This window comes from Mrakia frigida (genome assembly GCF_051309035.1).
Source record: "Mrakia frigida strain ATCC 22029 unplaced genomic scaffold BDY24scaffold_40, whole genome shotgun sequence".
NCBI lineage: Eukaryota > Fungi > Basidiomycota > Tremellomycetes > Cystofilobasidiales > Mrakiaceae > Mrakia > Mrakia frigida.
Genome location: NW_027481241.1, coordinates 163,461 through 189,921, shown reverse-complemented (window position 1 = coordinate 189,921; position 26,461 = coordinate 163,461). Strand labels below are relative to the sequence as shown.

Below are 26,461 nucleotides of genomic sequence, written 5' to 3'. Positions count from 1 at the left end.
AAGGTCAAGACAGCTCGAATCTCACCTCGGAATCGAATCGAAGGTCGTCCTTCCCCTCCCAACCACAACATCATCGAGAAAAATGCAATCTCCATCTGAGCTCGTAGTACCCCTGGGTCAGTATCGCTGGGTTCCGAGCTTCGAGGAGGCCATCCAGGACGGAACGGAAGGGAAGGAAGGATGTCAAACTGACCTCACCTCTCCCCCTCCACGACTCTTTCCTTCCTTCTCTCTTTTCAGCCCTCACTTTTGGAGGCTGCTGCTCGAACGTATTCACACTCGAATCGGTACTCAAACAGGCTCCCAAAGCATCTTCGTACGTACCACCTATCTCTGCTCTCTCGTCCTCGAGATCCAGCTTGTTGATCACCTCCTTCCCTCCTCCTCCCTCGCGTCGCATCTCCCGTTTCGTTTCCTCCTTCTCCCTCACCCTCCTCTACCCTCTCATCTTCGTACATCCAGCTTCCTCACCTTCATCCAGTTCGTCTTCGTCGCCGCTCAGACTCTGCCAACTCAGATCACGTTCAACAAGACAACGAAACGGATCGGGAAGGATGGAGAAGTCGTCGTCGAGGAGACGAAGGGTTGGATCCCGAGACTGAAGACGAGGAAGGTTCCTTTGAAGAGATGGGCAGTCCAGGTCGTTCTCTTCCTGGCAGTCAGCTTCTTGAATAATCACGCGTTTTCTTTCAACGTGAGTCCAACGGGACGGGGGGAGACGAAACGCGACCTTCAGCACTTGACGGAGGAAGCATAGTCTCGGAAGTGTTAATTTACCTTCTCTCGAACCTTCAGATCCCGGTCCCAGTTCACATCATCTTCCGATCTGGAGGACTCGCCGTCTCGATGCTCACCAACTACCTCCTCAAGGGTCGACGATACCCTCGCCTCCAAGTCGTCGCCGTCCTCCTCGTCTCTGCAGGAGTGATCATCGCGACCCTCTCTGCACCCCCCCGTCACCCCAAATCTTCGTCGGCATCCTTCAAGGACTCCTCCCTCACCGACGAAACTCTCTTCCTCGGTCTCGACCTTCGCTACCTCTTTGGAATTCTGCTCCTCTCGCTGGCTCTCTTCCTCTCTGGACTCATGGGAATCTGGCAGGAAGGGACGTACGCGGTGTATGGAAACGTTTGGAAGGAAGGACTGTTCTACTCCGTGAGTCTCACCGGTGCGGCCTTCTGCGGGAGGAGAGGCTCCATCTGACGCGTCCCGTTTTCCTTCCTCTCGCTCTCGACTTCCAGCACTTCCTCTCCCTCCCACTCTTCTTCCCTATCTTCCCGTCCCTCCCTTCGACCATCCAATCTCTCAACGCAACACCGCCTCTCCAAGTCTCCCTCGCTCCCTTCATCCCAACCTCCCTCCTCTCGACAGCCTCCTCCTTCTCAGCCACCACGTCGTTCTTCGAACCCGCTTGGTTGCTCAACAGGTTCGGCATGGATCTCGTCCTCAAGCTCCCAATTCCAGCGGTATGGGTCGCCTTGGTCATCAACGTGTTTACTCAAGCGATTTGTGTCGGAGGAGTGAACCGATTGACGGCGGTGAGTCCAAGGAAAGGGAGCGGGAAGGGACGAAACGAACCTTCGAGCTGATCACCTCTCTGTTTCGTCCTTTCTTCGACCTTTCCAGAAAGTCTCGTCCTTGACTACTTCACTGATTCTGACTTTCAGAAAAGCTGTTTCCCTCGTTCTCTCCGTCTGGTGGTTCTCAGGTTTCGACGAGGTCGGGTGGGGACTCGTCACTGGAGGAGGTCTCGTTCTTCGTGAGCTCTCTTTCTTCGTCTCTTCATTTATTCAATCTATAGGACGACCTCCTTACTGACTTCTTCCCGCTTCTTCGCTTCGTTTTATGCAGTGGGAACCGCACTCTACTCGGCCTCCTCCTCGAGTCCCAAGAAGGTCGAAGGCTCGACCAAGATCGCCTTATTAGAATCGAAGAAGGATCGATAGACATGGCTCGTTTATTCGGAACCTCGTATGCACCGCAGACAACTGATGGTTCCAACAACGTTCCTTCCCTCCTTTGGTCGGTCGTCGAACACCCCTTCGAGTGATTGGAGAGAGAAAACGGTCAACCCCGCGTCTGCCGAGTCGTCTATTCTCGTTTCGTCAGTGTCCCTCTGCCTCGCCATGCTGGTTCAGCAGATATTTATCTGAACGTGTACAGTCTCTAGCTCCATCTCGAAGTAGAATGTCCAACGTTCGTCTGCTTTGGATCCAAAGAGCGAGAAACAGTCGGCTCCTGACGACATTCTCCCCCGAGTCATTAAAATACTCATCTATTTTGCGGTCTTCTTGCTATTCCCTCCAGATCTTTCGGGTCCCCGTCGGCAAATCTATGGACAGAAAGAACGTGGGTCAAGTTTGCTTCGGATTCTCGCTCTTTCTGCAGTCGAAGGGAGCAGAGGGAAGGAAACGTCGGCTCGCCAAATTGGCTTTTCTTCCGACTAGCTGACTTTCCTCTTTCTCTCCCTCAAACCCCCACTCCTTATTTTCTTCTCCTTCCCTCCTCTTCAGAGTCGCTCAGTAGAAATGGCGGCCCTTAAAGCCGAAGACGTTTACGACAACATCAAGAACAAGGAGACTTCATCGCCTGCTTCCCTCGATCTCGACTACAAACTCAAGGAGGTGGATCAGTCGAGTGCTGATGATGTCGAGTCTATCCAGAAAAGATACTCAAGCAACGTTTACTCCATCATGGCTTCTGGAGCTGCTCTCATCTCGTGAGTTTAAGACCCCCTGATCGCTTTCTCGACGCGTTCGTTTTCGGCCTTGACGTTTCTTTCTTGCTCGTATGTTCGAACCAGGTCTGGATACCAGAACTCGTTGTTCACTACCGGAAACCTCATCTTTCCCAAGATGTAAGTCAGCCTCCGCAACTCCTGCATAGACATCGAAGCTGACCTCGCGTTTCTCGATCTTGTTCCCTTTCTTTTCAGCTACGGAACTAAGCTTTACAACTCCGAAGTCTCTACTAGAGTTTCAAACGCTCTTCTTGTTGGCGAGATTGTCGGAATGTGCTGTGTGGGATTGGTCACGGATCGAGTCGGTCAGTTCTCTCGTCTCTTCTCCTCTCTAAACTTGGAGCCGATTTGATCCGAGGGAAGGTTTTGCCGGTTTACTTTGCTCGAATCGGCGTCTAATCGGCCATCGAATCAATATTTTAGACTCTTGAATCGGCGAGGAGTCAATGCGCCGGTTGAAGATGTCGAGACGAGTCGCGCCGATTCTCCAATAACCCTTTGCCAAAGCATAAAGGGCTCCAGGGGTCTTCAATATGCTTCCAGAATGTATAGTGGTACTACTGAACTAGTTTAGACGTGGCTAAAACACTTATGAGTGTAGATCTGTGAAAGAGAGCGACGCGTCGCGTTCACTCACCCTCTTCTTTCTCGCTTTAACCGGCTTCCTTGAAACCACGAGTCACTGCCGTGTCACAGACGTATTTTTCAACTATTTATTACAGTTTTGGGCCCCTCAGCATGAAGTTTTTCGTCTTCACGAAGCGAAGAATGAGTGAGAGATTAATCGGCGGGACTGGCCAATTCATTCAGCCTCGATTCACCAGCCGAGAGCCGATTTTCGAGTGAGTTAACGATCCTCACCAAACTGGTCAATAATCGGCTGCCGATTTCAGAAGGTCAAAAAATCAAATCGGCTCCAAGTTTACTCCTCTCGTCTTGAGTCTCGACAAAAACGAAAGCTGATCCTGATCCTCACACCTTCTCCTCTCAACAGGACGAAAATCTGCTCTTCTCTTCACTACTATGTGTATTATCTGCGGTGGAATCATGGTAGGCTCTTTCCTTTCGTGCTCCTGTCTCTTCGAACCCCGCTGACGCGACGCGATTCTTTTTTGATAGGCGATCGCTGCGAACGGCCAGTTTTCTACCATGTTTTGGGTTATGACGGTTGCTCGAGGAATGGTTGGATTTGGTACTGGAGGAGAGTATCCTGGTGAGGCCTCTTTTAGAACGGCGACGAGGAAGACGAACGACGCGACTGATCATTTCGACCTTCCTCCAGCTTCCTCCGTCAGCGCCGTCGAGTCGGCCAACCAGCTCAACCGAAAGAGCCAAGGATGGGCGTTTATCCTAGTCACCAACCTCGTTCTCACTCTGTGAGTTCCCTCCCCTTTAACTGCTCCCCTTCATTCCTGCCTCCCTCCGTCCTGACGAAACCGCGACTTTTTTTTTTTTTTTTTTCAGCGGGGGATTCCTTTCCACCTTCGTCTTCCTGATCGCCGTCGCCGCTTCCAAGTATAACAACACCACCGAACCTGATCAGATTCACAAACTTCAAATTGTCTGGAGGTGAGCTTCGTTTTCCCCTCCATGCTCTTCGATCAACCCGACGACTGACGTTTTGTTCCTTTTGGTTCGGTCAGGGTGGAGTTCGCGGTAGGAATTATTTTGCCAATCGTCGTGTTGTGGTACCGAATCAAGATGATGAATTCGTCAGTACTCATCCTCGGTCGCACCGAGAGAGACGGACGAGGGAAGCGCCGAACTTGGTCGGACGCGTCGCTGACTTACGCGCTCCTCTTCCTCCCCCCTCCCTCTAGAACGCTTTATCAAGCGTCAGCCATGAGGAAACGAACTCCTTACAAGCTTTTTCTGAAGAGATACTGGAGAACCATCATCGTGAGTGAGCACAAGAACGGACGGACGTGAAACGATGCGTTCCAGCCTTCTCTTTGCTTCTGACGCTTACCCTACTTCTGACGCTTCGTTTTTTTTTTTTTCATTTCGTCACACCTGCTGTCGACCTAGGGTACCGCTGGGACTTGGTTTATTTACGACTTTATCACCTTCCCTAATGGAATCTTCTCCGGAGTGATAATCAGCGCTGTGATCCCAAACCCAACGCTCCTGAAGACTATGGAGTGGTTCGTCCGCTCTCCTTTTCGAACCCGCTTCATCTGGCTGACTTTTTTTACCCCTCTGATTCTTAGGAACCTTCTCCTGGGAGTCATCGCTCTCCCCGGTCTCTTCTTCGGAGCTTACATCGTCAACAAGATCGGTCGACGAAACCTGCTCATGCTTGGGTTTTCCGGATGTGAGTTGCCTTTTCTTGAGCCCAGCGCGGCTCGCTATGTCATCTTCTCCAGTCGGCCGAGCTTTTGAAGATTCGGATGTACTGAACGTGAGAAGAGAAGGCTCGAGACTTCGAGCTCCCTGCTTTCTTCCTGGCCTCAAACTAACCCTCCCCAAAATCCGTTGTTTTAGACCTCGTTATCGGGTTGATCATAGGCTGCGGATACGACAAGCTTACCAAGATTACTGCCTTGTTCATAGTGTTCTATGGCTTGATGGTAAGGAGATTTTCGCAGAGGAGAAGGGCGAGACGAGACGCGTCCGACGCGAAACGAAGCTGACTCGTCGTGCTCCCCATTTTTGCGTCTTTGTGGGAACAGAACTCCTTCGGACAAATGGGTCCCGGTAACATGGAAGGTGAGCTACTCTTGATCGTGAAGGGCTGGGATCGAACTGATATGCACTCGAACTGACTTGCCTCCGTCGCGTCGCGTCTTCAGGATTGATCTCCGCTGAGTCCTACCCTACCGCTCTTCGTGGAACTGGATACTCCTTCTCAGCTGCTGTAGGAAAAGCTGGAGCAGCCATCGGAACGCAAGTTTTCACTCCGATTCGAACTCACGCCGGGAACCGATGGTAAGTTTTACGCTCCTCGTCCTCCTCTCCTCTCCCCTCTTCCGTCTCCCGCCCTCTGATTCTTCGCCCTCTAACTTCTTGCCTCTTTCTTTTATTCACCTTACAGGACCTTCATTGTCTCTGCCATCCTGGGACTTTCCGGCCTGGTCATCGCCTTTTTCTTCGTCAAGGACTTCACCGAGGAGGATCTCGCTGAGGAGGACGAAAAGTGGAGGCAGTACCTCGTTGAAGAGGGATGGGAAGGAGAACTTGGAGACGGAAGTAAGGGACTGAAGAAGGCAGAAGATTTGGTCGTCAAGTTCTAGATGGGGACGAGGAGAGGACGGGTTTTCGTTGGAGTTTGGAACATCAGTCGATTAGATGGTTTTGCATCGAGATGGCTTTGCACGGGACGGACTCTTTGGAGACAGCGATCTCTCCAGTGATCAGCTTGGTCCTGATTCGAGGAAAGGGAGGGCGAGTCAGATCGCCAAAAGGAAAAGGGAGCGCACGCGTCGCGAGACGGTGACCTGAAAAGGGACCGTCGTCTCAGCTGCTCACTGAGCTCGGGGCGGGGAAAAGTCAAGTGAGCGGATTTGCTGGAACTGACCGGGACCCATAAGGATGGGGTTTGGCTTGAGATTCAGGCGGGGAGAGTTGCTCGCTCGATCAAAGAAAGGAGGAGCGGTCAACTCGATCTTCGAACGACAGATCTTCATGGCTCTCGCGTTGATTCGATGGATTTGAGGTTGAGAACTTGAAGGAACTGATATGTAGCTGCCATCAAAACCTTCCATCTACAACCAGGAGATCACCCGAAACCAAACAAGCGAGGAGTACTTTCCTGCGGCTCGTCCCGCGTCCACTCCCGCTTCCAGGTCTCTCTCTCCCTTCCCTTCTCCAACACGAACGCCTTTTTTTTTGAGGGCTTGAAGCCGCCGCTTCTCGTTTGAGGATTGGTGGTTTTCTTTCTCTCATCCATCGTCTCCCTCGGATCTGTTCCTTCCCCCTATCTCTCTCCTGGTTATATAGGTTCTATAGGAGTGAGTTGTCGATCTCCTGAATCTCCGCCCCCTCTGGCTGATGAGACTCCTATTCTTTGTTCTTCAGTTGAACCCTTCTTCTCTTCCCTTTCCTGTCTCTCCCTCTCAACCACATCTTTCGTATCCATAGAGCAGCAGCAACGACCCACTCTCCTTTAATCCCATCCCACCCGCACTCTTTCTACAAACCAACACCTTCGACTCAAGCTCAGCACCTCACCTCCCTCCTCCCCCTCGCTCTCTTCTTACCCGCTGCACTTCAACAAACTCCAAATCAATCATGGCCAGCTCCCGACCTCCCTCTCCACCTCCTTCTCCTACTCGATGCACCATGGCCAGGACGTCGTCGTCGTCTTCAAACCTATCGAACGCTTCCTCCTCGTCTTCCTCCTGGCCTCCTCCTCGACGAACGAGATCCCCATCAGCCCCTCCCAGCGTTCGAGACACCTTCAACCTCCCTCATTACCTCATGCTCTCATCCAGGAAGTCCTTCCTTACAGGACGGAAGAGGAAGACCTCGAGGGAGCCAGCGAATCGTTCTGGAGACGAGGACTCGTCGGACGAGTTTCGAGTGAGGGAGGAGGAGGGAGACCGAAGGGTCTCGATGGACACAACCGACGAGGATAGAAGCGTGAGGATGAGAAGTCTCAGCTTGGGAGCTGTAGAGGATGAATACGAGAGCGAGGATATATCTATGGACGACCGAGACGAGGAGGAGGACGAACTCGACGACTCGGAAGCAGGTGCGTTTCCTCGTGTCATATTTCTCCTCGACTGCCCCTTGGTTTGCTTCTCCTGACTTCTTTCCCTTTCCTTCTTTCTCCTTTCTTTCAGCCCCAGACAACTCTCCCTCTTCCATCCACATCCCTCTTCCATCCTCTCCCAAGGCCGTCAGCACTCCACTGGCCGGTCCTCTCGAAGAGGAGGTCGTCGCGACCGTCCCTCTCCCGTCTCCTCCTCTCAAACATCGAGCCCACTCCGAGCCTCTCCCTCAACAACAGTCCTCACCCATCGTTCCTGAACTCCACATCGGTACTTTCCCTCTCGGCCAACCTCTTCTCAAGATCGCTTTCTGCTCAGAGGAAGGCGAGGACGACGTGCCTCCTTGCTTCTACGTTCGTTTACGCGTTTCCTTCCTCTTCGCTTTCGATATCTCCAAGCTGACCTTCGCTCTTCGTCGGATCTCGTCTTCAGCCTGGCCAAACCATCCCTACCACCCTCATGTTCGAGCTCCCTCGCTACACGTCCCTCCCTCACGCTCTTCGACCCGTTCTCACCATGTCCCTCATCGGCACCCTCCGTTTCACCGACGAGGACGCGTCGCGCTCAGGAGAGGAGACCATCAGGGAGAGGAGTTTGATCAACGTTGGAGTGAGCTTGGCTGAGGGTTTGAGGCTCTGGGGGAAGGATGCTGGGTTGGCTTGGGATAAGTTGAGTGAGAGGAAGAAGCGAGGACGACAAGATCCCAGAATGGGTCTGCCAGGAGGAAAATACACGTAGATGCTCCTTTCTTTCTCTCTCTCCTGTCTCTCACGTTTCGAATACTGACTCCTGTATCTCTTCTCCCTTCTCTCGCAGTCTCCCTCTCACCGTTCAGGTTCCTACCCACCCAAAGCTCCCCCCGACTTTCTCCCTCCCTTCCAAGTGCTTCGAGATCGTCTACTCCCTCGAAGTCCACCTTACCATCGACAACCCCATCGAACCTCTCCTCCTCGACTCTACGGACGATCGACAACGAATCACTCTCATCCGAGCGGAGCGAGAGTTCACTCTCCTCCCCGTGACGCTTCCTTCGTCGAAACCGGATCTCCCTGGACTGGAAGGACTCGTCGAGGTCGCCGTTCCCAAGTCGGAACCCCTGGCTGGAGGTACTACTTCCACCCTCGCTGGAGCTTCTGGATGGATCGACCGACTCAACACGGCGTTGGGACCGATCAGGATGGGATTGGGAGGAGGAGAGGAAGTCTCGACCTCGAGACGGTTCTCGATGCTGGGAGGAGCGTTGGCCAACGTTGCTGCCGCCGTAGCTTCTCCTCCCTCCTCTCCTCCTACCTCGTGGACTATCCTTCCCTCCCTTCCTACCTCGACCTACTCTCCCTCTTCGAACATCCCTCTCGACCTCACCCTCGTCGCTCCTACCTCCTCCGCTCCCGTCGTCGGACCTCCTCGACCTCCGTCCGGAGAGCTTCTCATCCGAGCTACTCTTCTTCGACGAGAACACATCTTCCACTCGGACTCGATGCCCACTCCCGTCGACGAAGAACGAGGACTCATCGCTGAGGACGAGATCGTTTCCTCCTGCGGTCGATTCGATCTCGCTTCGCTCACCGTTGGACGCGACGGTCGAATCCAACTCCCTCGACTCAACCTCCCTCTCGGATACGGATCTCGATCTCAACTCTGGACCCACGGATTCACTACCTCCCTCACCATCTCACCCGACCTCTCCTCCCTCCCCGATCCTTCTCCCTCGAGCCCTCTCCACACCCACTGCTCCTCTCGCTTCTACCTCTCCCTTCACCTCGCTTTCTGCCCTATCCCTACCTCTCACCTCCCAGCTCCCAACACCTTCTCTACTCCTTCCTCCTCCGGCTCAACGATGGACATCCCGTTCAATCTCAAGCCTCGGCTTCTCCTGATCCCCATCACGGTCGGATCGGTTGGAGAGCCTCAGGGAGCTCGACATCGACGAGGGTGGAGGGAGCTATACCTCGAGAGGGAGGATGGGTCGGGAGAGGAGAGGGGAAGGATGGTCAGTGGAGTAGCTATGGACGAGGAGGGAGCTTGGATGGTCGCGCCTCCCTCTTACGAGCTTGCTTGCGAGGCTGAGGAGTACGTCGTTTAATCCCTGTTCCCCTCGTCGATTTCCTTGGACTCTCTCTTGCCCGAACTGTCTCTCTATCTCTATCTCTACCTTACCTCCTCGTCCTCTTGCTTAGTTCTCGCTCTTCTTCTCCCTCTTCTCGTCGCTGTTTATCTTCCCTTTCTCCTTGCTAGCCTTGCTTTACTTTATACGCCCTGCTTTTCAATGTGTTCATCTTCTTTAGTTCCCCATGTCTGCCATCAACGGTTCTCTTTCATCTCTCTCGTGCTTCCTTGCTTTGCCTTCGTCCGTCGTCGCGTCGTCGTTTATTTCCTCGTCTCCCTCTCCGTCCCACTCGATTGCATCTAGCATGTTCCCATCCTCGTCTCTCCATCTCTCTCGCATACTTATCTCTGCTGCTGCTGCTCTCTCTATCTCGCTCTTTTAGTTCTTCTTTGTTCTCGTTCTGCTTGCCACTCGTTTTTTTTGGATCCTTCAGCCCGAACCCTCGTTTCAGTCTCTCAACACGTTTCAGTCTCTCAACATATATGTGCTTGCGAAACTATCAGTGTCTCGGTCAGAAAAGAGAGAAAAAGAGGCAGAGACCAGAAGAGGGAGGAAGAGCGATGGACGACGCACAGGGGGGAAGGGAGGGAAGGAGCGTGAAACAGTGAGCTTGGATCCCTTCCCCTCCCAAGTCCCTGTACCCTCCACCCACGACCGACCAGCAAGACTCGACTCAATCTATACCCTCGGGTCCTCCTCTTCTTTGCCTCCTTCCTCTCACTCTTCTCGTCGTCGTCTTTTGCAAGCATGGATCGAGGCTCTTCTCGCCAGCATGCCGGTCCTCGAAGGTCGGCTCTCTCGCTTCGGGACGACTTCGCCTCTTGTTCCATGAGTTCAACCACAGGAGGATACTCGTTAGCTCACGAGCTGGTCTCGGCGTTGGAGCCTTCAGAGAGTGGTGCTAGGAGTTTGGCGGAGGAGTTTGGGATCGATTTGGGAGAGGAGGAGGACAGAGGTCAGTCTGGCCCGTTCGAGCTTCGTTCCCTGCTTCTATGCCTTTCGACGACTCGGGAAGGATGCGTAGGGGAGAAAGAAGGTGCGATTCAGCTGTAGGAAAGGAGCTGGCGTCAGACGTGGAGGCGGGCGGTCCAGGGAGCTCACGAGGGAAGGGAGGAGGAGAGGAAGGGAGGGAAAGTGTCGGAGGTGGGGAGATTTGCCAGCTCTTTCGCTCGTTTGTGGCTGGCGAGCAGATTTTCAGCTTTTGTTCTGAGGGTTCGAAGCTCCCAGGTCCTAACATTTGAAGGGCCGAAGTCTTTACTCGCTCAGAAGAGGTGGGAAGAGCTCTGGGGAAAGAAGAGGAGAAAGGGGGTCGTTCCGTTCAGCTCCCTTTCTCCTTCAGCTCTCTCGCCTCTTCTCCTTTGTTTTCACATTTCTCGCACCTTTCCCGGACTCTCGGACGTCGTAGCTGCTGAGCTGACTCCTGTCGTCTTGACATTGCAGACTCATCACGATCAGAATCCCCCTCTGGCTCCCCGTCCTCTCACCTCTACGACGATCACGATCCTCAATTCGCCAACCCGAACGACCTCGAACCTGATCCCTTCTCCATCTCCCACGAGTTCGACGATCAACAGGATCACTTCAACCACTTCAATCATGAAATTTCAGAGTTCGAGGACGAGCAGGACGGAAGTCATCACCAGGGAATGAGCTTGGGAGACGAGCTCACCCTCGGCGACGAGCTCGAGATGGAACTCAACGGGATTCCTCGCCAGGACGAGGAGGAAGACCTCCAAACTCCCACTCGAGCAAAAGGGCCTCGTCGGATAAGGAGTCGAACAGCTTCGTCGTTTCGGAGTCAAGGAAGTCGGTCGACTCTCGGTTTCGGAATGGCTCCCTCGACGTCCCTCGGACCCTCGCCTTCAGCATCGTCGTCTCGGTCGTCCTCCCCTTCCAGGCTCAGGTCTACTTCAGGGTCCTCGATGGTCGACGACGACAGCGATACCGACTCTCCACCTCCTCAACGACTCTTCGGCTCCTCCTCCATCCCTTCGACGCCAAATTCTGCACCCTCGTCAATGAGCGTTCAGGACACGATACTCCTCCCTCCAACTTTCCTCCCTCTCCTCGCGAAGGACGACCGCTCTTTCGAACTCGAGCACGCGACGGCGGCAGTGGTCAAGACGATGGAGGACATGGGGAGGCAGAGGGAAGGAATGTGCAGAGAGTTGGGAGGGTTGGATCGAGAGCTGCAGCGGTTGATAGGAGAAGGAGCGAGGTTCTCTGATTCGGAAGGAGGTGAAGACGGATTTGGGATGGGGAGTCGGATAGGACCTATGGGGTCGCTGGTGGAAGACGAGGATGAGGAAGACGACGAGGAAGATCGCTCTCGTTCGGACGTCGACGACGAAGAAGACGATCTCGACGACGAGGATCGATCTGGAACGGCTCGACTCAATCAAACCCACTTCGAACCATCTCCCGTCTTCTCTCGGAACTCCACTCCTCGGAAATCACGTCCACCGAACCCTTTCGCACCTCAACCCCCTCCTTCTCGATCCACTCCCTCCTCACCCTCCTCCAACGCTCTCCTCGAACCTCCCGCCGACCCCAACCTCCTTCCCTCGATCTCGACCCTCACGACCCTCACCTCCTCCCTTCTCACATCTCTCTCCTCCCTACACGACGCGTCCCAAATCACCCTCTCCTCCGCCGCCGATGCTGGTCGCCGTCTGCGAGCTCTGAGGACGACCTTCGCTGGGATGAAGGCCGACGAGGAGGTCGTGGAGAAGGCCTGGAAGAGCGTGATTGAGTGGGAGGAAGGGGAAGGAAGGAAGAAGGAGGAGGGTGGGAGGGTTGTGAAGGACGTGGTGGAGAAGGAGATGGCTGGGTTCAGGAGGACTGTGGACGAGTTTGATGTGAGTTTTCTGTCCAGCCGCCCTTCTGCCTTCTGTATCTTCGAGGATCTCCTAGGGCTGACCTCGCTTTTCTTCCTCGTCTTATCTAACAGGAACGAACCAAAGTCATTCGAGAGGACCACAACCGTTTCCTCGTCGGATTCGTTTGAATCTCGTCCTCGCCTACAGTCCCGTGTTCCCTCTGTTCTCTCGTTTTAATCTCTACCTTCCATCGTCGCACTCTATTCTCTCCTCGTTTTTGCTTACCCTTCTTTCTTGCTTACTCTTCCCCTTCGCTTCGCTCGTCTCTCGTTTCTCTTCCCGACCCTTGCATTTTTCCCCTTTCTCTTTCTCTCTTTCTACCTGGCACTTCACGCTCTCCTCCGGTCTACCCTACACATCTTAACGTACCTGCTCATGCCCTTTCTCAATACCATCGGACTCTTTCTTCATGACCTTTCCTCTTCGTTGAATGCTGGACTCGAAGAAAGAAAAGACGCGTCTCGAAATCGACCCTTCGTTCCTCCCCGGCTTCGCGCTCTTCCTCTTTCCTCGACGAGTCCGAAGTCAAAAGCGTAAAAGCACGAGAGAAGACGGTGGTATGCAAGAAGTGTTCGGGCTTAAGCAAAAGAGTCGTGGAGGAAGGGAGGTCCACACGTCGCGAATTCGAGCTTGAGATCAAAGCGACTGAAGCAGGCTTTTCAGGAGTGGGTGAGGGTGGTCGTCATGCATTAAGGTCTACTTTCAGCTCGGAACGAGCTATCGGGGCTTAAATCAATGAAGTACGAGAATGCTCGAGCTTGAAAAGTTGATTGAGACTGACCTACGAACTCGTTTACAATCGCGTCGGTTGTTCAGGTCGACGCGTGTTTTACAGGACTTTTTTGCTTGTTTGTTTGGGGTTTTTCTGACAGGGTGTGACAATTTGACATAAAAGGGAGAGTTTCAGCTGCTCTAAGAGGAGGAAAAGCTGCTGTGCGGCGAACGAAAGCTCTCCTTCGTGCAAGGAGCGACGCGTCGTCGTGGCAAGCCTGTCGGGTCGTGGAGGTTGGAGATTGTTGGCTGGATCGCACAAGAGATTCTCGTTGTGCCGGATTGGGTACAGAAGCAGGTTCGAATTTGCGGAAAGAAGGAGCAGATGGCAGAAGAAGCAATAAGAATGGAGAGGAGGAAGGAGCTCAGCCCACTCGCGAGCTTTCAGTTCGTGAGCTCCTCGTTGCTGCCTCATCGAAAGTTTTAAGACTCGATTATCAAGGTTTCTACCTCACTAGAGATTTTCCCGGCTCTGATCCCTTCAGATTTTTGGTCGGTACATTCAAATTCGAAGGAAGGAAGGAAGGAAAAGCCGAAGCTCACCATCTCGCTTCCTTCTTCGTCTTCTCCCCTCAACCATCACCATCCTCCCACCACCACCTGGACCTCATCGAACTCCCAGCTCTATCTACTCCTCTCTCTCCTCCTCTCTCTCTCTCTCTCATCTCTAATAGGACTGGTTTCGCTTCTTCCTTCTCTTCTCATCGCGAGTCATCCACCGACCTTCCCTCCCCGTCCCTCCGTCCTTCTCGTGGGGATGTCCTCCTCTCGTCCTCCTCAATCGAAATCGGATCAACTCGCGCAGCAATGGTTCAAGAAGGCTTGCCAAACTCTCTGCGAATCTCGTCTTACCGGCTTCGATCCTCCGAAATCGACTCCCTCGCCATCTCGTTGGTTCAATCTAGACCTCCCAGCTCAGGATCACTTTAAACAGGAACTCATCGTCTACAGATCCATCTCCTTAACCTATCCGCCTCCCAGTAGTAGTGCAGAGATCAGTGGTGCTGGTGGTACTGGTGCTGGTGGAAGAGGAGGAGGAGCAGGAGGAGCAGGAGCAGGGAGGTCAAGGGGAGCCTGGGAGGAAGGACCATTGGGGAAGGTCCCAGCTTTCGTTATCGAGTTTGTCCTCGATCTTACAGCCGTAGGCGAGAATCAAGTCTTGATGTTTGAACCGAGGGATGGAGAGTCTGGCAGGATAAAGACGAGGAGATCAGGAGGGAATGGGAGGAACCCCAACTTCGTTATCGAGAGATGGAGGATCGGTCTCGAGTGAGTTCGACCTTTTCCCTCTCGTCTCTTTTCTTCTCCTCGCTGTCGAGAACTGACCTCTGTCCTCTACTACAGTACCAACATCTCCCAAACCACGCCCTTCTCCCATCTCAACAACTCGGGAACGTACAAACGTCTGATCCCCCTCTTTCGAGCGCTCTACACCCTCCTCCGCTTGTTACCGGCTCATCGACTTCAGCGACGGATACGAGGAGGAAGGAGAGCTACAGGCTTTCGGATAGGAGCGATAGCGTACCAGGAAGGTCACGCTCCGAGGGATTCGGGGTGCGTTGGCTTGGAGGAACCGATCGAGCTCGAGGGTGGTCTCGTCGAGGAGGAGTTGGAGAAGTGGGAGTTCGAGGGCGTGGAGCATATGTACGGGTGAGTTGCTTGATCTTCTGAGCTTTTGAACGTAGAGGAGGGGAACTGACCTTGGTTGGTTTACTTCGGCAGCAACTTCACTCTTCAGGGGAGCTATCGACCCAACCTCCAGTTCTACATCGAGGACAAGGACACCGTCGCGTCTTCGAACCTCCTCAACGAGGACTACTTCACTCCCAGCATGGCTCAGCAACCCAAATCTACCATCACTGCCACCACCTCTTCGACGACAAGAACTAGCCCCTCCCTTCCTAAACCAGAACCACGTCCAATCTCCTCAGCCCAAACGACTCCTTTCCCTTCTCAACTCGCTCTCCCCGACTCCCTCCCTCCGGAATCAGTCACGAAGCCACGGCAGTTCAGTGCGACCTACGCTCAACGACCCAAGTTCGGAAGCGTGTCGTCGAGAGCTATGTTGGAGAGTTTGAGTGGTGGAGGGAGTGGGAGTGGGAGTGGTGCGTCGGGGAGATCGTTTACGGAGTCTGGCTACGGAGCTGAGGCGATGGAACGAGGGAGGAGAAGTTCCGATGTGGAAGAGAGGGTGGGAGTTCCGGTGCCATTAGACTCGAGGGCTCGTAGGAGTAGCTTCTATGGAGACGATAAGGTGAACTCTTCGGTTCACCTTTTCGACGCGTCGTTCGTTCGTTTTGACGCGTTGATTGACCCATTCTCTTCCCCTTCTTCTTCAATCAAACACCACAGACTTCCCACTCCCCTTCCTCTCTATCCCTCGGCCGGCGCCCCACCCTCAACTCGATCCAAACCTTCAGATCCGGAACTCTCTCCTCCTCTCCTCTCCCATCCCCAGCTCCCTTCCGATCCTCGACCAACCCAACTCCTTCCTCGTACACAGCATCGCCCTCCTCGTCCCTCATGCAACCTCGTCCCTCGGGACTCAGCTCCCTCTCTCGAGAAGTCGGATCGCACATGCAACAACCCATTCCGATCAGTCGTTCAAATACCTCGTCGGCAGCTTCCCAGTACCCTCCCCTCCCCCTCTCGATGCCGGATTCTCCAAGATCACCTTCTTCGGGAGGAGGAACTGGCTCGACTCCAACGGCGGTTCCCTCGTCATCGTCTTCGACCACTCCAGCCGTTCCCATCGCTCCTCCCATGTCGAAACGGTACTCGTCGAGCTTCGGACATCGTCAAGGGAGGAGTTTTAGCACGCTTTCGAGCTCAGTCGCCAGCAGCATAACGAGACAACAGGTCGCAGCTCCGATAACGAGGACGGGAAGTGGAGGTGGAAGTGGAGGATCGCTTACTCGAGGAGTAAGTTCCGTCACACCTTTTTCGACGCGTCGCAGTCTCAACTCGAACGCTGATCTCTTCTTTCGGTCCTTTCTCTCTTCCTTTCTTGCAGCAAAGCATCCTCTCAGCAGCCAACAGCGCTCTCGAGGCCGACGCCGAGCTAGCAGCTTTCGTCAACCTCATCGACAGTCGTCCAACTCTCTCCGCTCCCCTCACCCTCGGGTCCTCCTCCTTCCTTCCCTCCCCCATCTCTTCTTCATCTCTAGCACGAGTCTCCCTCACCGCTTCCCCACAACCAACGACCAAATCCCAACTCTCGGAGGCCCTCAAGCGCATGGCAGCCTCGTACACGGGTTTCGGTCCAGCATCGAGTGGAACCGTCCTTGAAGGGATCGAATCTTCCTCTTCCGCCACCTCGCCTTCGGGTCTCTCTCCTCCTACTTCCTCGACAGGTTCACAAGGAGGACTCCATCTCAACATCAGTCCACCGACCAAACGATCCCTCGCTACCTCTCCCATCGCTCCCTCCCCTCTTCGGGCCTCAACCGAAGCCCCCTCGTTCGCCAAATCGTCCGTCGGTTCAACCTCTTCCCCACTCGCTGGACCTTCCTCCACTTCATCCTTCGCAACCTCAGCATCTCCCAACCCGATCCTCTCCACCCTCTCTCCCCTCTCGTCCTCACCAGCAGACAAACTCCGCTCCCCTCGAGAACGGAAACCTCCCGTTCTCATGCGAGGTGGATTCTCCTCACTCGGATCCCCAGGTCTGGCAGCAACCGAACCTTCCGATGTTCCTCTACCTTCTTCGATGCCCAACGACGGAGGAGGACGCTGGTCGCCGAACCTCCTCCCGCTCGGATCCCCAAACGCGTCGTCCCTTCGAGCCGCGGCTGGTTCGTCATCAACCTTCACTGGACCTGGAGGGTTCGCAAGCAGTCTTTCAAGAGACGGATCGAGAAGCCCAAGTCTCGTCGGAACCAACACAACCTACCTTCCTTCGACGGCAGGATCGAGTCGAACTCCCTCTCAATCTCCCGGACCTTCTTACTCTCGTCAGCACCACCTCCCTCAACCCCACTACGCCTACACCCCCACCACAACTAGCAACCCACCCATCCCAACTTCCCCTTTATCAACCAGCCCACCTCTCTCCCTCTCCTCAGCTCCGTTCGCTCTCAGCGCTGGATCGTCCTCTCCACCTCAAGTCATCGGAGGAGGATTCGACGAAGCGGAGGAGGACGATGTGCTCGGACGGTTCGAGCTCGGGTTGGATGAGGAACCACCCGTTACGATGCACTCGCAGCCGACGGGAGGGAGATCGTTCTCACCGGGTGCAGGGGCTGCTGGTCTTCCTGGAGGGAGAGCGGGGAGTGTGGGAAGGAAAGCTGGGTTGGAGTACCACAGCGAGGTTGGGAGTGCGATGGGACGCTCGGGAGGGTGGACGAGTGGGAGTGGGGGTGGGGGTGGTTATGGGAGAAGTGGATGATTGGGAAGGAAATGAGACGAGGGGAGGAGAGCGGGATTGAGTCGAAGTTGATGTTTCTTTGCATTTTGCTCTCACTTGCTTTTGGGTTCGGATGCTTTGCTTAGAGTCTGATGATTTTATGATAGTTAGAGACTACCAGAGGGAGCACCTACTCGATCGAGTCTCGGGGCAATGAAGAAGCGATGTGGATTGATTCGACCTTCGAACCTGGCCGGCTCGAGCAAGACGCGACCTTCTTGTGAGTTGAAGAGGTTGAACGAGAACAGATCCGTTGCTTTCATTCGAAGTCGGTCTGGGAGTTACAATACAGACGAAGAAGGGAATGCGAATACAGTACAGTCGAGAGTGAACACAACTTTTCCTCTCGAGGAGATTGTGCATCAAAGTGAGGTCGAGTGAGGAGTCTGAAGCTCGTTAAACAACATGGGATATGTCGCAAGGCAATAAATGTTCTTATGTTACACTACTCGGGAGGGGAAAGAAGCGAGCGGGGTTGAGGGAGTCGAAAGAAGGAACGATAGATAGACTGCAGTCCGGCAAAGAGAAGGGACGGACGGCGAGGGGCTACGTTCCAACGAGAAGTCTAAATTGCAGCGGGGACTCCGACGTGAATGACACTAACAAGCAGTAGGAGAAGCGAACAAAAGGTTCAGCATCAGTGTTCAAAGGCGAAGAGACGCGACGCGTCCTGCGACTCACTTTTCGTTTCCATCTCCTCGAGCCCTCTCGTCCGGAAACATGACTCGAATTCGGTCGTACACCTGCTCTATCATCCATCGTCTAACGACTGGCCAGGGCTCGTTTCCTCGAAGCCTCGATTCCAGGACGTAGTTGGGAAGGCTGAGAAAAAGCAAAGTCTCGGTCAGGTTCTTCTTCGACGTCTTCGAGAAATCGAAGGGCGAAGCAGAGTTCACGAACATATGGGTAGTGTTTTTTCCGGCTTCGATGATCTCCTTGACGTGCCTCTCGGCTGTGACTGGATTCGAGGCGGCCTCCATGGCGATGATTCGAGGAAGAAGATCTCGCACGAAGTTTGGGAGCTGATCTCGGAATCCAAGGCGAACGGTGACGCCGTAAAAGCCTGCAAGAGGTTGAAGGAAGGTTGTAGGCAATAAATTAACTCGGAAACGTCTTGAAAGGGAAGAGAAAGACGGGAGGTCCGAGAGGGAAGAAGGGAACGAAAACGCGTGACGAGATTAGGTTACTCACCTTCGAGGCTTCGGACTTTGCTGATGACTTGAAGAAGGGATAGAGGATGGGAGCAAGTGTGAGCAATACAGATTCAAGGTGGCGTGACGACGGGGAGAAACCCTCTCACGATATCGATCCTCCTCCTCGACGTGAGCGAGACCAACAACCCGAGTGGAAAGGAAGATGACGACTCGAGGTAGCGAAGGCCATCGTCGCAGGAAGGTTTGGACTGATATAGATATTATGTGAGCGTCGTCAGAGAGATATGTTTTAGAGGTAAAAGGGAAAGAGGGGGACGAACAGACGGCAGGAACTCCTCGACCCGTCGACGACGTCTTGTGGAAGATAGCTTGTTTAAAAACACCCTTCAGCTGTAAGAAGGAAAGCGATCTCAAAAGGAAACGATAAATAGCTGCTCACCGAAGGTAGGGATTCGAGCCAGTTCGAGATGTCCTTCAGGGATCGCAAGCCAAAGCCTCTCGTCGGGTTGAGCGGGAAGCTCGTCCTCCTCCTCTTCCCTCCCTGCATGGGCTGTTGAGCTCGAAGGGACCAGCTCGAGCTGGTTCAGGACGGTTTCGGAAGTGATGGGTTTAGCGACCGGTTCTTCGAAGGTGACTCGCTTCTCGTCTGCTGAACGCAGGTCGGCCAAGTTGGCGGATCGGAAGATGATTCTGCTGAGTTTCGATTTATTGAAGTCTTCGGAACGACCGAGGTCAGATCAGAGACCGACGAAGGAGTCAGACGAAGGCGAACAGTCATCTTACCGTCAAACTTATCCTCCTTCAAGCGGAAGTAGGTGTAAAAGAGGAGAGCGATCGTTCTGAGAAAACCAAAAAACGCGTCGTTAGCACGGCGCATTCGTCCGATATTGAATGGATTGATGGACTCACAAGATCCCTCCCAAGCCAAGAGGGAACCAAGCTCCTTCAGGGACCTTCTTGAGAGTCGCTCCCCAGAAGAGACCTTCGAAAAGAGAGGTCGGAGAAGGAAGAGAAAGAGAGGGTCAGAGACGGCCGCCATTGGGGAAGGTTCTGCTATCCAGAACTCACCGTCGATGAAGGCGTAGAAGACAAAGTAAAGGATAGCAAAGATCCAGGCGAGATCCTTAACGAAGGGAATCGAGAGGAAGAGGAAGGTGTCTGTGACGAAGAAAACCGTCGCGACGGAAAATCCAAAGGCGTGGCTGAGTCCGACTCCGGTCTGGAACCCTCCAACGACGGCGACGACGGCGATGAGTAACGCGTAGTTGATCGATGCTGGCGAGGAGAACGACGGTCGTAGGAGAGAGCTTCAGTGGATTGGTCAAAGACGAGCAGCTCGGATCGAACGTGATTCGAGATAAGAGGGACCCACCAAAGTAAACCTGCCCTTGATTTTGAGATGACGTCTGCTTCATTCTGAAATGAGGAGCGGCGTTCATGTTGATGAGCTGAGGAGGGAAGAGGAGGCGGAGTGGGACGCGTCGACGAGTCAGCTTCGTTCGACATCCGATTGCAGGATTTCCTTCCGCGCTGCTGACTTGTTGAGAGAGGGAGAAAACAGCGGTGATGAGGGTTTGAGATGCAATGACTGGTGAAAGAAGAAGAGGAGACGTGAAAGGAAAGAGAACGAGTCAGGGAAGCTTTTCGAGAGGAAGTCGGCAGAGGAACTGGATGAAAACTCACGACACGCTCCTATGGCAACCACGAAGAGGACCCAGTAAAGCACACCTCCGACACCGCCAGGAATCGTGAGGTAAAACAGCGAGGGAAGGACTTCGGCTCCGTCTCGAATGAGCCTCGCTCCTTGTCCGAAGTAGGCGAGAACGACCGAGACGTAGACGAGAGCGAATCCCATACGGATGGATGAGGGGTTAAATTGTCCGAGCTTCAGTGGAATCAAGAAAGAAACTGCGTCAGTTTGATAATCAGAGAAGTGAAAGCCGTCGACATCTCGGACGCGTCGACCTTCTTCGACCCTCGATACTCTTCGACCTTCGAGAAGACTCACCGACGCAAACATAGCTTCAGCTCCCGTTAATCCGAGTATAACTCCACCAAGGGCGTCGTAGTTCTTGGTTCGGACGAAGACTTGATCGAAAAACGATACGAAAGCTCAGAGAAAGATTTCCCTCCAAGGAAAGAGAAGAAGAAGGAAAGACTCACACATGATCGCTCTTGAGGGATCAACAGCTCTGAAGATTCCAGGGTAGGCGAGGATGTTGGAGATTCTAAGGTTTGGCGAGGAGGGCGGTGAAGTCAGTCGGAGGAGGGAGGAAACAACGAAACGAATGCGGTAGACTCACCCAGTCCCAGCGAGAAGGAGAAACCATACGAGCATGACAGGAGAGAAGAACCAAGAGATGCGACGAGTTCCCCATCTCTGGACGAGGAAGAGAACGACCAGGAAAGCGATTGAGATGGGAACCGTCTGGAATGGAGACGAAGACGTCGGGTCAGCGACGCGTCTCGAACAGAGCGAACCTGTCCTTTTCTCACGGAATCAGTGACGTTGGGTCTTGCGACAGCGATTCCGGCAACGGCACTGTGGAGAAGCGGAGGTGAAGATGAGTGAGTCGACGGAAGACGAAGAGCAACGGCACGAGAAGAGAACGAGCCGAGCAAGGGAAAGTGTACGAACGAGACGACGGACACAGCAGGGGTCAAGACCCCGTCGGCGATGATCAAAGCAGTTCCAAACAGAGCCCAAGCCATGAGGGGCCACTTGCTCTTCCTCAAAAGGCCGCTCCCAGCTCGATCGACGGGAGTCGAGTCGAGGACTCTTTCGTCTTTGGCTGAGTACTGGGTGAGCTCTCGGTCGTCGTCCGATGCGGTTCGAGGAGGGAACCTGATACGCGGGGGGACGAAGGACAGATAGAGATAAGTCTCGGCGTCGAGGAAAGAGGAAAGGCGAACTCACAATCCAACGAAAAGAGCGAAACATCCTCCCTCTCCCTCGTCCGTTCCGAAGTACAAGCAGATGATGGCGCTGGAGTGAAGCGATTGAATACGAGTCAGCTCGGAAAGACTAAATGGGATTCGAGCTCGTATGAACTCACTATTTGACTAGAGGAACGAGAGTGAGAGCCCAGAAGAGAGCTGAGGTCCCTCCCACGACGTCCTCCGTCGAAGGAACCGGTCCACTCGCAGGCCAAAGTCCGTTCATGGTCTGAGAACCGTCAAGAAGGGTTTGATTAGCTGGAAAGTATAGGGGAGAGATACGAGGGAGAGACAGACGAACGTAGAGAGGCGAGGTGCCCTTCGAGAAGGGCGAGGAGAACGAGGTCAGGTCAGCTTCGACGGTTCCTCCCTATCCTTTCGAACCTCTCTTCCGTCTCCCAACCGTCCCTGGGAGACTCACCAAATCAGCGTAGATGATTCCTTCGTATTCCAAGTATCAATCCGACAACAAAGATCAGCTCGTTGTCTTCCCATCATCTCCCCACAGCCCCTTCTTTCAACGCGTCGAGCTCTCTCACCAAGTCCAGAGAAAGCCATCGCAGCGAGAGCTCTGAGCCCTTTGGTTTCCGTCTGTCTTCGATCTGAGAGAATCTTGATTGTCGACATGCTTGAGTTGATGGTAGTTGTGGTTGGGGGCTGAGTCGAAGGAGCGAGCTAGCTAAAAAAAAAAGAGGAACGAAAGAGGGTAATCAGCTGGCGAAAATGGCGCGCGCCTCATGGGCTGAAGGGATGAAAATCTGGGAGCAGCAGAGTGATCGAAGATGTTAGAGGTCCAATAGAGCAGTTGAGATGAGGGATTAAGGGAAGAGTGACCTTCGGGAAAAGAGGAGAGAAGGAAGGGTCGGGGAAGACGATCTGAGACGCGACGCGACTCAACGTTGATCCTTTCCGGCAACCGCAACGAAGAAGATCTGCCCGAAACGGTGTATTATAATGAGTCAAAGTCAGTTTCGCCGCCATTTTTTGTGTATCGAGTTCACGAGCAGTGGACAAAGGAAGACTCACCGTGAAGTTCGAACGCGTCGTCGCTTTCCTCCCTCTCTCCCTCCCCTCTTCACCCGTACGTCCTCCCATTCCTGCACTCCCTCCCACCCCAGGAACAAGGGCCTCTTTCCATCTCAAAAGCGAACGATCGAAAAAAAAAATCCATAGAAAAGGACGTGAGCGAGAAACGGTGTACGTGTGCGAAAACGAGACGTTGCTAGAGAAAGACGAAAGGCGAGGAAAAGACTAAGAGAAGAGAAAGGGGTTAAAGCAAAGCAAGAGTAAGAACTTTTGGGCGGTAGGCGCAGGGTTAAGGGGGGGGGGGGGACGGACGAGAAAATGAAGAACGCAGTCGAGCGTCCAAGAAGGGGAAGGAGAAGGGAGCGAGGCTACATGGTAGAGTAGTAAAATAAGGAAGTAGAACGAGTTTTTGGGTGCAGGAATGGGCAAAGCGACTGTGGGGTGTACGAGAGAAGGGGTACGGACGTGAAATTCGAGACGAGAAGAGCGTAAGAATGGAGACGAAAGAGAGAGAAATAGTTCGTGATACGGGCAGGAGGAAGAGGGATATAGAAAAGGCCGCAGGGAATATAAGAGTCGAAGTGAAACGAAACGAGACGGGATGTGTCAAGTCTAGAAGAAAAGACGAAGAAGAGAAAAGGGAAAGGAAGCAAATGGGAGAAGGGGACGCGTCGAAGGGAGAGGGAGTTCTATGGAATGAAAGCACGAAGTCGAGAGTCTCCTCGACCCTAAATACCAGCCGCCTCCCTTCTAGTATCCTCCCCGAGAGTAGGCATCGACGCCGATCCAACCACCGGTCTCAGGATCGAGGCGAACAGCGGCGTCTCCGGTTCCTCGTTCGTCGTCGACGTCGCTCCTCCTTCCTCTTCGGACGTCGAAGCAGGAGAAAGCGTGGTCGACAACGACGGCACAGAGAGTGTCAACCCTTCACTGGTAGGAGGTCCTCCTCCGGGTCGTCCACCTCTCGTCCTCCCTCTCCCTGGACCGAGATCTCCTCCCACCTCCTCCTCGACCGAATCGAGCAAAGCCATCTCGCCCGACGGTGAGGGCGATCCCGTAGGTGAGGTAACGCTGGATCCACTCGATGCGCTAGCGGAGGAGGATCCGATGGCCGAGGGAGGAGTAGGATAGACGAGGTTGGGGACGTGCGACGAGTGCGAGAGGTTTGGGTGAAGAGGGAGAGGTCGACCGTGGTTGCGGCTGTGGTTGTGGTGGTTGTGGTTGGAAGAGATGGGTCGAATGGGAGCGGCGTTCATGTCGTAGGAAGCGATGGAAGCGAAGACGAGTTCGGGAGGAGAGTGGGAGAGGGAGTCGGGGAGGGAGGTCGAGCTGTGGGAGGAGGAGTTGCCTGAGTCGACGGATCCTTCCCGAGGTTTCTCGAGGACAGCTTGAGGGATGACGGCAGGGTTTTTACTGTTGAGACAACGAAGGTGGAGATGAAAAGAGAAGTCAGTTCGAGACTTGTTCGGTCGCCTGAAGTAGAGCGGGACGTGAAGAGTCGAGCGGATCAAAAAACTCACAGGACACTGAAGACTACACTCTGATCAACCTCAACCTCCTCTCCCCACTGCCCACCCCCTTCCTTTCCTCGAGCACCAGCTCCGTTCACTCCCATCCCACCATGAACTCCCAAGTATCCTCCGTTCTGCTGCACGACTCCGTTCGGCGTTCCTCCTCCTCCTCCTCCGTTGTTCACGTAAGGCGACCTCCTCCCGTCGTTCCTCATTCCTCGTCGCATCGTCGCGTTGGGAGAGGTGGTGGGAGTTGGAAGAAGGGAAGGAGCAGAGTGGTTGAGCTCTCTGAGCACGTTCTCCATCCCTCGAGCGTGATGAACGAGAGACGCGTGTTGGAGGGAGAGGTGGTGGAGTTGGTACTGGAGCTGTTTGGTTCGGAAAGAGCAAGAGACGAGGAAGCAAGTCAGTCTCTGTCTTGAGGGTCGAGCCATATCTTTCTTCAAAAAACGAGCAGGAATACATTCGAAGACTCACCTGGCTCTCTCTCCCTCGTCTCTCTCCGTCCCACACCTCCCACTTCCTCTTCTCTTCCTCAGCAACCCTGACCCTAAGGTCTTTCTCCCTCTTCTCCCACTCCATCAACCTTCTCTCACTATCCAACGTCCTGGCATCCCTCGACTCTGCAAGCTGGAACTGAAGCTTCTCGATCTCGGTCTGAGCCTCAGAGAAGGCTGTCCTCAAAGTGACGAGTTCCGAGGATTGAGCGTTCGAGTTCGATCCTGACGCAACGGCGTTCGACGAGGAGGAGTGGGAGGAGGTAGGAGCTGGGATCCAGTCCCATTCGGAAGTAGAGGAGGAGGGTGCGATGATGGAGGAAGGAGAGGAGGGAGCTGTGGTGGTCGAGCTCGCGGTTGGTTGAGCTTGAGCTTGAGCTTGAGGCTGAGCGACGAGGACCGGGACCGAGCTCGACGAGGGCGATGAAGGAGCTTTGGAGGAGTGGGAGGGCTGTGGGGACGGCAAGCTGGAGGACGAGGGAGTAGGAGGAGAGAGGAGGATGGACGCGGGAGTGGAGGTCTTTGACGACGACAAGACCCCCTTGGCTGAGGAAGCTGAAGCTGAAGCTGCTGCCGCCTTCTTCGCTGCCTTCTTGCTTGACTTTGTCACCGCCGCAGCCTTCTTCCCTGCTGGACCGACGAGTTGGAAGTCTCCTCCTTCGTCTTCCTCTACGATCGGAGGTTGAACGATGGGAGGAGGAGGGAGGAGATGTTTGGACGGTGTAACCTTGGAGGAGAAGGAGGAGGAGGTCGAGGACGTTGTCGAAGAGTGGGAGGTGATTTCCGACGATGATTGAGCATGAGTGGGTGCAGAAGAGCTGGAGGAGGTGTTGGAGAGGATGGTTGAGGTTGGAAGAAGGGAGGAGGAGGAGGACGAGGAGGAAGCTGGAGAGGGGGAGGAGGCGGACGGTTTCAGGGTCGAAGCGGTGGTTGGAGTGGGTGGATGATGTTGAGGGTTGAAACTTGAAGATCTCGATCTGGCTCCATCTGAACCTGCTACTAGAAGACCCTCAGAAGAAGGAAGGGGAGTCTTTGTGACGCTTCCTTTCCTCTTCTTCGCTCTTCCTCCTCCCACCGAAGAGGTGCCCTCCCCTCCTCCTCCTCCTCCTCCTCCTGCCTTGTCCTTCTCTGGTTCTTCGTCTGCCTGCTTCAAGAGCTCTTCCCTTAGAAGGTCGCTTCTTCTCTCCTTGTTCTTGTGATCCCATCGTTTCCAGACGGTTTGGAGTTGACCGCTCAGGACGAGTCCAACGACGACGGCAACGAGGATTCCAAGTCCAATACGAGACTGAACAGGAGAGGACGAGAGCTTGGAGGAGGAAGGAGGAGGAGTACGATGATGGTGAGATCGATGGCGGGAAGAAGAAGAAGAAGAAGACATGGAGGGAGGGAGGAATTAGGCCTCAACGGCGGATACAGTCGAGAAGGAGCGTGCAAGAAAGAGTTGCAAGAGGAGCGGGGGTGTAGGGGTGGCCGATCAGTGGGTTGGGTTGGGTGCTGCTGGAGAGGGTGAGAGTTTGGAAACAAGAAGAGAAGAGAACGGAGGGAGCTGGAGAGACACCGCCGAAGAGGATGCGATCGCGGGGAGAAAAGGACAGACGAGGTTGAGACGATCCTCTCCCAACTGAACAACCCTAGTTTTCGCCCGGAGATTGACTGAGAATATATGCCGTTGGGATTCACAGAATCGAAGGAGGATTTTTTACCAGCTCCAGCTCGAAAAGG

General features: G+C 54.1%; 7 protein-coding genes across 7 annotated transcripts; 5 read left to right on the top strand and 2 right to left on the bottom strand.

Moving 5' to 3' along the window:
• Positions 1-38: 38 nt before the first annotated feature.
• Positions 39-2,126, top strand: YEA4 (Yea4p). The gene is made up of 7 exons (XM_076642200.1): positions 39-116; positions 241-316; positions 463-694; positions 796-1,155; positions 1,242-1,538; positions 1,627-1,759; positions 1,852-2,126. Exons 1-7 carry the CDS (start codon positions 83-85, stop codon positions 1,944-1,946), a joined length of 1,227 nt encoding a protein of 408 aa, XP_076492928.1. The 5' UTR covers positions 39-82; the 3' UTR covers positions 1,947-2,126.
• On the top strand, positions 2,105-6,157 carry BDY24DRAFT_355704 (MFS Git1p-related glycerophosphoinositol permease). The gene is made up of 15 exons (XM_076637789.1): positions 2,105-2,719; positions 2,804-2,857; positions 2,936-3,045; positions 3,735-3,790; positions 3,860-3,953; positions 4,023-4,116; positions 4,205-4,309; positions 4,384-4,452; positions 4,561-4,639; positions 4,769-4,884; positions 4,951-5,054; positions 5,225-5,310; positions 5,413-5,449; positions 5,533-5,668; positions 5,775-6,157. Exons 1-15 carry the CDS (start codon positions 2,529-2,531, stop codon positions 5,971-5,973), a joined length of 1,530 nt encoding a protein of 509 aa, XP_076492927.1. The 5' UTR covers positions 2,105-2,528; the 3' UTR covers positions 5,974-6,157.
• Positions 6,158-6,562: 405 nt separating this feature from the next.
• Positions 6,563-9,651, top strand: BDY24DRAFT_210286 (uncharacterized protein). The gene is made up of 5 exons (XM_076636511.1): positions 6,563-6,690; positions 6,758-7,433; positions 7,525-7,805; positions 7,885-8,186; positions 8,269-9,651. The coding sequence occupies exons 2-5, from the start codon at positions 6,971-6,973 to the stop codon at positions 9,533-9,535; spliced, it is 2,313 nt and encodes a 770-aa protein (XP_076492926.1). The 5' UTR covers positions 6,563-6,690; positions 6,758-6,970; the 3' UTR covers positions 9,536-9,651.
• Positions 9,652-10,189: 538 nt separating this feature from the next.
• BDY24DRAFT_402382 (uncharacterized protein) lies at positions 10,190-12,864 on the top strand. Its single transcript, XM_076642199.1, has 3 exons — positions 10,190-10,514; positions 11,000-12,417; positions 12,510-12,864. The coding sequence occupies exons 1-3, from the start codon at positions 10,307-10,309 to the stop codon at positions 12,564-12,566; spliced, it is 1,683 nt and encodes a 560-aa protein (XP_076492925.1). The 5' UTR covers positions 10,190-10,306; the 3' UTR covers positions 12,567-12,864.
• Positions 12,865-13,784: 920 nt separating this feature from the next.
• Positions 13,785-17,731, top strand: BDY24DRAFT_402381 (autophagy-related protein 13-domain-containing protein). Its single transcript, XM_076642198.1, has 5 exons — positions 13,785-14,478; positions 14,554-14,859; positions 14,932-15,463; positions 15,562-16,131; positions 16,223-17,731. Exons 1-5 carry the CDS (start codon positions 13,967-13,969, stop codon positions 17,594-17,596), a joined length of 3,294 nt encoding a protein of 1,097 aa, XP_076492924.1. The 5' UTR covers positions 13,785-13,966; the 3' UTR covers positions 17,597-17,731.
• Positions 17,732-17,992: 261 nt separating this feature from the next.
• On the bottom strand, positions 17,993-22,377 carry BDY24DRAFT_402374 (potassium transporter). Its single transcript, XM_076642197.1, has 23 exons — positions 22,245-22,377; positions 22,127-22,146; positions 22,007-22,024; positions 21,825-21,934; positions 21,686-21,754; positions 21,407-21,613; positions 21,265-21,310; positions 21,072-21,196; positions 20,932-20,996; positions 20,777-20,856; positions 20,452-20,653; positions 20,307-20,356; positions 20,141-20,216; positions 19,837-20,043; positions 19,678-19,750; positions 19,552-19,607; positions 19,208-19,483; positions 19,089-19,136; positions 18,915-19,016; positions 18,806-18,832; positions 18,515-18,677; positions 18,296-18,436; positions 17,993-18,213 (listed from the first exon to the last, which is right to left on the bottom strand). The coding sequence occupies exons 1-23, from the start codon at positions 22,330-22,332 to the stop codon at positions 18,180-18,182; spliced, it is 2,283 nt and encodes a 760-aa protein (XP_076492923.1). The 5' UTR covers positions 22,333-22,377; the 3' UTR covers positions 17,993-18,179.
• A 1,598-nt stretch (positions 22,378-23,975) lies between these two features.
• On the bottom strand, positions 23,976-26,387 carry BDY24DRAFT_210145 (uncharacterized protein). The gene is made up of 2 exons (XM_076636510.1): positions 24,252-26,387; positions 23,976-24,144 (listed from the first exon to the last, which is right to left on the bottom strand). The coding sequence occupies exon 1, from the start codon at positions 26,115-26,117 to the stop codon at positions 24,282-24,284; it is 1,836 nt and encodes a 611-aa protein (XP_076492922.1). The 5' UTR covers positions 26,118-26,387; the 3' UTR covers positions 23,976-24,144; positions 24,252-24,281.
• Between the last annotated feature and the right edge of the window lie 74 nt (positions 26,388-26,461).

Bases quoted from the DNA above. Each gene is read 5' to 3' on its own strand.
- YEA4 (XM_076642200.1), top strand. From the start codon at position 83: ATGCAATCTCCATCTGAGCTCGTAGTACCCCTGG. The intron at 117-240 runs GTCAGTATCGCT...CTCTCTTTTCAG, and splicing joins TGAGCTCGTAGTACCCCTGG to CCCTCACTTTTGGAGGCTGC. The intron at 1,760-1,851 runs GTGAGCTCTCTT...CGTTTTATGCAG, and splicing joins TGGAGGAGGTCTCGTTCTTC to TGGGAACCGCACTCTACTCG.
- BDY24DRAFT_355704 (XM_076637789.1), top strand. From the start codon at position 2,529: ATGGCGGCCCTTAAAGCCGAAGACGTTTACGACAACATCAAGAACAAG. The intron at 2,858-2,935 runs GTAAGTCAGCCT...CTTTCTTTTCAG, and splicing joins AACCTCATCTTTCCCAAGAT to CTACGGAACTAAGCTTTACA. The intron at 4,885-4,950 runs GTTCGTCCGCTC...TCTGATTCTTAG, and splicing joins CTCCTGAAGACTATGGAGTG to GAACCTTCTCCTGGGAGTCA.
- BDY24DRAFT_210286 (XM_076636511.1), top strand. From the start codon at position 6,971: ATGGCCAGCTCCCGACCTCCCTCTCCACCTCCTTCTCCTACTCGATGC. The intron at 7,434-7,524 runs GTGCGTTTCCTC...CCTTTCTTTCAG, and splicing joins ACTCGACGACTCGGAAGCAG to CCCCAGACAACTCTCCCTCT. The intron at 8,187-8,268 runs GTAGATGCTCCT...CTTCTCTCGCAG, and splicing joins CTGCCAGGAGGAAAATACAC to TCTCCCTCTCACCGTTCAGG.
- BDY24DRAFT_402382 (XM_076642199.1), top strand. From the start codon at position 10,307: ATGGATCGAGGCTCTTCTCGCCAGCATGCCGGTCCTCGAAGGTCGGCT. The intron at 10,515-10,999 runs GTCAGTCTGGCC...TTGACATTGCAG, and splicing joins GGGAGAGGAGGAGGACAGAG to ACTCATCACGATCAGAATCC. The intron at 12,418-12,509 runs GTGAGTTTTCTG...CTTATCTAACAG, and splicing joins GGACTGTGGACGAGTTTGAT to GAACGAACCAAAGTCATTCG.
- BDY24DRAFT_402381 (XM_076642198.1), top strand. From the start codon at position 13,967: ATGTCCTCCTCTCGTCCTCCTCAATCGAAATCGGATCAACTCGCGCAG. The intron at 14,479-14,553 runs GTGAGTTCGACC...CCTCTACTACAG, and splicing joins AGATGGAGGATCGGTCTCGA to TACCAACATCTCCCAAACCA. The intron at 16,132-16,222 runs GTAAGTTCCGTC...CCTTTCTTGCAG, and splicing joins GAGGATCGCTTACTCGAGGA to CAAAGCATCCTCTCAGCAGC.
- BDY24DRAFT_402374 (XM_076642197.1), bottom strand. From the start codon at position 22,332: ATGTCGACAATCAAGATTCTCTCAGATCGAAGACAGACGGAAACCAAA. The intron at 20,654-20,776 runs GTGAGTCTTCTC...ATTCCACTGAAG, and splicing joins CTGAAGCTATGTTTGCGTCG to CTCGGACAATTTAACCCCTC. The intron at 19,751-19,836 runs GTGAGTTCTGGA...CTCTTTTCGAAG, and splicing joins CTTCTACGCCTTCATCGACG to GTCTCTTCTGGGGAGCGACT.
- BDY24DRAFT_210145 (XM_076636510.1), bottom strand. From the start codon at position 26,117: ATGTCTTCTTCTTCTTCTTCTTCCCGCCATCGATCTCACCATCATCGT.